The 6,606-nt window shown below is 57.1% G+C and overlaps 1 protein-coding gene across 1 annotated transcript in view; it reads left to right on the top strand.

Moving 5' to 3' along the window:
* Window positions 1-6,606, top strand: part of NR5A1 (nuclear receptor subfamily 5, group A, member 1) — a 25,541-nt gene that overhangs the window by 9,250 nt on the left and 9,685 nt on the right. Inside the window, exon 5 of the mRNA XM_010844037.1 lies at window positions 5,596-5,715. Coding sequence (XP_010842339.1) covers window positions 5,596-5,715 — 120 coding nt within the window. The remainder of the gene's footprint in view (window positions 1-5,595; window positions 5,716-6,606) is intronic.

The following is a 6,606-nucleotide window of genomic DNA, read 5'->3' as shown; positions in this document are numbered from 1 at the left end:
GGGCCGGGGGCCTGGGTTGCTCTGGGAGTCAAGAGTTGGCAGCGATGGCTTCTGCTTCTACTATGGAGGGCCTCTGTCGTGTCTGAGGTCTGGGGATGTGCCGCGTGTCTGCTGTGGGGTGGGACTTCTCACCCATGCCCCCTCTCTAGGCCGACCTCATGGACAGAACAAGAGGCAGGGCCTCAAACAGTCCCATCTGCCTTCTACTCATGCCTGGAGGCCCTGAGTGGGGGATGAGGGTCCCAAGACCCTTGGATTGGTTGCCAGCTTTCCCTCCAAGCCTCCCATGAGCCCCCAGTGCAGAGGGGAGGAGGAACGGAGCCTTCCTGGCCCTCCAGAACCCTGGATCCAGGGGCAGGGCACTTCCTCTGGCCGCCATCCTGGTCTCTCAGGGGTTTTTCACGCAGGATGGGAAGGGCTTTTGTCCCAGCTTTGCTGAGTGTTTTTTCCTGCTTCTGGCTTCTCTGTGGTCCAAACCTTCCTGCTTCCCCTTCCCAGAGTCTCTGAATCAAGCCCAGGTTACCAACCTCTGTAAAGGAGACTTGCAGATAAGTACTAGCCCAGCCCTTAGAGGGCCTCTTATCAGCCATATGGAACTTCTTTTCCACTGGTCCAATAAGTCCTGGGCTGATGTGTTTGCAGAGCCAGAGCTAGGGAAGCTGAAAAGTGGGAGGGGAGCCGAGTGACTCTGTTCTCCCCTTTGACCCTTCATTTCTCACCTCTGGGCAGGACGCATCTTAGCAGCCAGCAGAGAGGGTGCTCTGAGAGTGGGGCCACCCGTGGCCTGTGCATGGGGACAGTGAAATGGATGGGACCCAGGGGGCTGCAGGCCAGAGGAGGAGACAGACATGCACATAGATAACGCCAACACAGGGCACGGGGTGCCCAGGTCTCTGAGAGCCAAAGAAAGGGGCCAAGGGAGCCCAGTAGGAGAGCAAATGGTTCTGTCTTAGAAAGTTAGGAGAGGTTTCTTTGATCTGCCCCTCTCCAGAAAGCAGTCTGAAAAGGTTAAGGGTGTTCCAGGAAATGGGAACAACATCAGGTGCAGAAATGCAAAAAGGCATCACGCGTCAGGGAGCCCCAGGCAGTGCTCGAGGCGGGGCTGGAGAGGCAGGGAGGGCGGGAAGCAGAGCCTGAACCTGGAGTAGGTCCTTCAGTCCTTCAGTGGTGGGTGATGGACAGCCAGCCAGGGAAGGCCGGCTCCCACCACAGAGCCGGAGCTCTCCCTAGAAAGACCCACTCAGTCCCCTGTGATGCTGATGACATCTCGCTGCCCAGGGCAAGGCATGAGGTCATTGCTGAGCTGATACTGGGGGCTTCGGATGCCCTCTTGGGCTTCCCCTCCTCCATCCTCTTTCCCAGCTTTGATGTCCCTCTGTCTCTGCATGATGCTCCATCTCATGCAATTGCGTTGTGCTAAATATGATGTGGCACAGAGATTAGAAACACAGACTGGAAGCAAGGAGGCCTGTGTGTAGCCTCCAGATTGCCACTCATCTGCTGTGTGCCTTTGGTGACTTTATCCTCTGGGCCTCAGTTTTCCATATCTGTGAAAAGGGGGCAGTGGACATAATGGCCACCTCATAGGGCTGTTGGAAGGGCTTGGTGAGCAGGGGCAGGTTAAAGAATTTAGCACAGGGCGCAGTGCACAGGAAGTGTTCAGTGAGTCGGGGCTCAGCTCTCTCCCTCACCCCCTGCTGCTGTCCCACTGAATCTAACCTTGCAGGTGGCGGACAGGCCGGGACAGGAAGAAGGAGAAAAGATATATTGTGTCCATGCTCCTCTGAGCATGCTAGGGCTCTAAGAGAAGACAGGGCCCACCTTGCCCTGTGCTTCCAAAGCAGCTTTGTACCTGCAAGGTAGCAGAAACTCACCTGTGCGCACTGCTCAGTGGGGGCAGGGCCCAGGCAGGCAGCCTCTCTGGACAGTCCCCCTGAGGGACAGCTGGGAGGACGCGAGATAGCAATCAGGGAGGTGGAGACGAGGGCCAAGAACGCCTAATGACCCATCTTGACATCAGTGCACCCTTGACGCCCTGCTCCGAGGCCCTCAATCGGCAACACATTTAACTGCTTAGATATATAGTTTCATTTAAGTGACAGTAACTCTGTCAGTCCTGGGCTGACAAATGACAGCCCGCCAACCACTCAGCCGGGACAGCGCCACGGCCAGCCCATGGCTTGTCAGCCACTGGAGAATTACAGAGCCCGCTGGCCTTCGACCGCCAGACCGATCAGACCCCAGGGGACTCCAGAGGGGGGCCTGCTGGGAGGGAGGTCATCTCAGCACCCATAAATACCCAGTCTCTGAGGCAGGCTGCAAAGTGTCAAGGCTCCAGGAAGATTTGTGGCGGACTGGCAGAAGGGGTGGGCGGCTGGTGGGCCCAGCAGACAGGCCCGGCTGATGAGGGACCCCAGGGCTGAGACTACGAATGTCCTGATTGCCAGGGCGAAGGTAGAGGAAGAACCTTTTGCTTAGGGAGAAGCCCATGGAAGGTGAAGACCAGCCCTCTTTGCTTAAATGAGCCTCTTCGCCACCTGCTTTCCTGTGGAGAGGAACTGGCCCTGTGGTTTTCCTTTTAATGAAAGGGGGAGTGTGTGTGCGCGCGCTTGTGTGTGTGTGTGTGTGCGCTTTCCTCTGTGTGAGGAATGTTTGGTGTTTGGTATCTTTGTGTGTCCATCTAGGCAAAGTGAGAGTGAAGCGTCTGGAAGGCACAACTGCTTAGCTGATGGGTAGGGGAACCCAGGCGAGGTGGGCAGTGTCTCTGGAATAACTTACCTGGGAACCCTCAAGACTGACACCACTGTTTTCTGTAACCAAAAGAGGGAGGATTTATTTTTCCCATCTCTCAGAATAGGAAATCAGGGCCGAGTGTGTGGCTAAGCGGGAACCAGAAGACACAGGGCGCCGACGCCCAGCCTCCAAAGTGCATCTCTCTGCCTGCGCCCCTTCCACCCCCGTGGCAGGGCTGCCCCCACTCCCGGGGTCCGAGGTCTGGGTACAGAGTCTGCTCCCGAGGCTTGGCCAGCCAGGTCACTGTGACCCCTTCTGCTTTCTGCCCAAAGCTCACCCAGCTTATCTCCTAATTCTCCCCCTTATCTCATGTGCTTCCATCTCCCCACCCCCTGTTCCCTTAATTCAGCCACAAGGGTGTCTGCTCCCGAGGGCCCCAGTGGGTGGGGAGGCGGGGCGGGCAGAGCCCATCCCTGCACACCCTCTGTCTCCATCTGAGTTGGCCAAAACGGCCAGTGTGACTCCCCGAGCAGGAGGTGACGGGGAACGGGGCCTGGTTGAGGTGCTTGCTGAGCCTCGCCTCCCTCCTTGGAAGGGGTGGGCAGGCGCTCCAGGGGCTGGCCACTTCCTGAGGTGAGATAAGGCCAGGTGCCCCCCGCCTGCTGTCTCTCCTGGCCTCTCCCATTCAGAGCTACTTCTGCCTGAGCCTGGGGTTCCCCCGGCCCGGGTGTTTTTTTTTTTGTTCAGACAGTTATGAGGCTCTAGGACGGACGTTCTGCTGGGAGAGGAGAGGGAGTGGTAGGTTCTTGACATGGAGGTGAGGGGAGGCAGGAGGATGGGAAGGCAGAGCAGGGTAGCGACAGACCCTTCCTCTTATTCTCAGCTGTGCGGGCTGGGAAGGGCTGGGCAGGCGAGTCCGGGAGGAACCTGTCTGTGTGTCCGGCAGCTTGCTTTGTTCTTTGTCCACTTTTCTCTCCTCCTGTCTGTCTGAGGACTGGCTCCAGGGCCACCCCCAGGAGAAGAGCAGAGCAGAGGGGAAGAGGGGCTTCTACGCCCCGCCCCCCGCTGGGCAGTTGGTCAGGTCTGGGCCAGTTCCCCACAGGCCGGGGGCTGCCTGGACGCCTCTGGCCTCCAGGTTGAGGGTGGTTCCTCTGGGCTGTCTGTGTATGTCTTGAGGAACACATATTTGTTCATCAAGCAAAACTGACACCCCTCTTCTGGGGGCCCAGAGATGAGCTGGATACCAATCCTGCTGGCAGATCCCACAGGTTACCAGGGAAGATATGAAGAAGAGCCATGAATAGCACCATGAGATGTTGTAGTTGCCAAGTCGGGAGGAGGGGGAGGCTTTCTGGGGGCAGTAGTGAACATGCCCTGAACTCAAGGGTGGCAAGGGTGGGGCTTCCTCCATACCTAGTGGTTAAAAGCACAAGTGAACCAGAAGGAGCTGTGTGACCTTGGGTAAGTTAGTTGATCTCTCTGAGCTCAATGTCCTTTCTCCTTGTTGTCCAATTCTTTGTGACCCCATGGACTGTAGCCCTCCAGGCTTCTCTATACATGAAATTCTCCAGGCAAGAATACTGGAGTGGGTAGCCATTCCCTTCTCCCAGGGGATCTTCCCGACCCAGGTATTAAACCCAGGTCTCCCGTATTGCAGGCAGATTCTTTACCATCTGAGCCACCAGCGAATCCCCCTTTTTTCCGTAGATTGGGGATAACAGCAGTACTTACCACAAACACTTGTGGAGCTGTAACAACGCAACTCGATGTTGTAGTTTGCACTCACTGCAGGGCATGGCCCCGGAAGGTGCCCAGGGAGTACCCGCTGTGTAGACGGTGGCTGGTCCATGAGCCACAGATGCTGAGAAGGACTGGAGTCTGCACTGTGTGGCCCCAGGAGGACACACTGCACCCAGCACCGTACTGAACACCCAGAAGGGTTCAATGTCGTCCCTGCTGTGAGCTGAGGACCGAGACCGCTGGCTGTGGCCCTGGCCTGGCTCTGTTTCTCTCTGATTCCTGGAGAGTCCCTTGCCCTCTCTGAGTGGCAGATTCTTCATCTGGAAATAGTTTAGGCTGGGGTTCCTCGAGGGTCCTTCTGGTTCTGGCATCCCATGGTCCTGAGTCCCACTTGTCACTGTCAGGCTAGAGTGTGGCGATCGCCATGCTGGAAGACTGTCCCTGCCCTCACACTGAGTGCCCCTGAGTACAGCCTAGGGACTCAGAATCGGCCCTGTGTACCCTTCTGTTCCTCCTTCCGATGTAGACCATTGCCAGCCACCTGCTCATTCCCTGGGCTGGGCTGCAGGCTTGAGCTTGAAGGTTCTGCACAAGATCCAGGGGAAGCCCTCTGACATGGCTTCTTTTGGAGTGGTTGAGGCTGCTAGACATGTGACCACAGGCCAAATGGGCAGAAGGAAAAATTAACACTAATTTTCCCTTGCATTTGAAGGAATCCTTCACAAAGCGTTTCGGTGACATTATGCGCTAACATTTACTGAGGGCTTAATATGTGCCGGACCACCTTCTAATACTTTGCCTACTTTCCAGATGAGAAAACTGAGGCCCACAAAGGTGACAGAATTTGCTTAAGATCATACAGCTTGTAAGAGGCAAAGCCATGGCCTGCAGCCAGGCCCAGCCAAGTCCAGCGTGCCTCCACTGGACCCTCTTATTATTTTGCCAGACCTGTACCTTACTTTGATGAGGAAGACAGATGGGCAGACTGGACACAGAGGCTGGGCAACTTGCCCGGGTCACGTGCACCGTTGAGCGTCTGAACTCAGAGCTGGTGGGAGAGGGGCGAGGGGAAGGTCCCCAGCAGGACTGGACCCTGGACCCCGGTGTGCCTCTTCCTTGCAGGTGGCCGACCAGATGACACTGTTGCAGAACTGCTGGAGCGAGCTGCTGGTTTTTGACCACATCTACCGTCAGATTCAGCATGGCAAGGAGGGCAGCATCCTGCTGGTCACAGGGCAGGAGGTGACCAGACCCTACTGTGCCCCCCGCCCACCCCCCCATCAACCATGCCCTTCCAGAATTCTGGGCCCAGAAGAGATCCTAGGCCTCTCCAGGGCTGGCCCTAGACACCGCTGAATATCAGCCCTTTCCCCAGCTTCACGGGATGCCCACCAGCCTGACCTCCCTCTGACCAGCCCTAGCTTTGACCTGGAGAGGAGCCAGCCTCTGGGAGCCCTGTTCTGGGGGAGCAGCTCAGAGCTCTGGAAGGCTCTGGGAGAAGGTGGCGGTGGCACTGAGTAGTGAAAGAGTGAATAAGGGTTGGTCGGGCAGCGACAGGGGTGGCGGGACAGTCCCCACCTCCACACATGCAGAGGAGACGGCTGCATGAGCCAAGCTCAGAGAGGCAGGTTAGGGCTGCAGAGCTGCCGGGGGCCGCTAGGAGGAGGGTCTGGAGGGGAGGCGCCCTGTGGGGCTGAGATAAGGTACGAGATAAAGCTGGAGGGCTCGCTAGGGGCCAGCAGGTTCTAAATCCTGAATGGATGGATGGATGGATGGTTGGATGGGCAAAGGGGTCTGGGCCCCAAAGAGCTCAGAGTCAGAATTTGGGCACCCCAGGATGGGAGACATGGTGGGGTTGGGTTCGCTCCTGAAATCAAACAGGGGGCATCAGAAGAGTTTTAAGTGGGGAAGTTCACAGCCAGGTTGTATTTGAGGAAATGGCAGGATGGGTGGTGAAGAGGAAACGAAGGTAGCCACCCCCTGCTCAGAACACTTGGGACCTGGGAGGGCATGATTCAAAGAGGGGCTGAGACAGGGTGGAGGGGAAATGGAGGGAAGGGGAAGGAAGGAAAGGGAGGCTGATGCCCAGGGTCTAACCTAAGGAGGGAGCATCACTCCTGGTGTGTGTGTGTG

This window comes from Bison bison, unplaced genomic scaffold (assembly GCF_000754665.1).
Source record: "Bison bison bison isolate TAMUID 2011002044 unplaced genomic scaffold, Bison_UMD1.0 scf7180017864193, whole genome shotgun sequence".
Taxonomy (NCBI): Eukaryota; Metazoa; Chordata; class Mammalia; order Artiodactyla; family Bovidae; genus Bison; species Bison bison.
The sequence above is the reverse complement of the archived record's forward strand: the minus strand, read 5'-3'. Positions and strand labels throughout refer to the sequence as shown.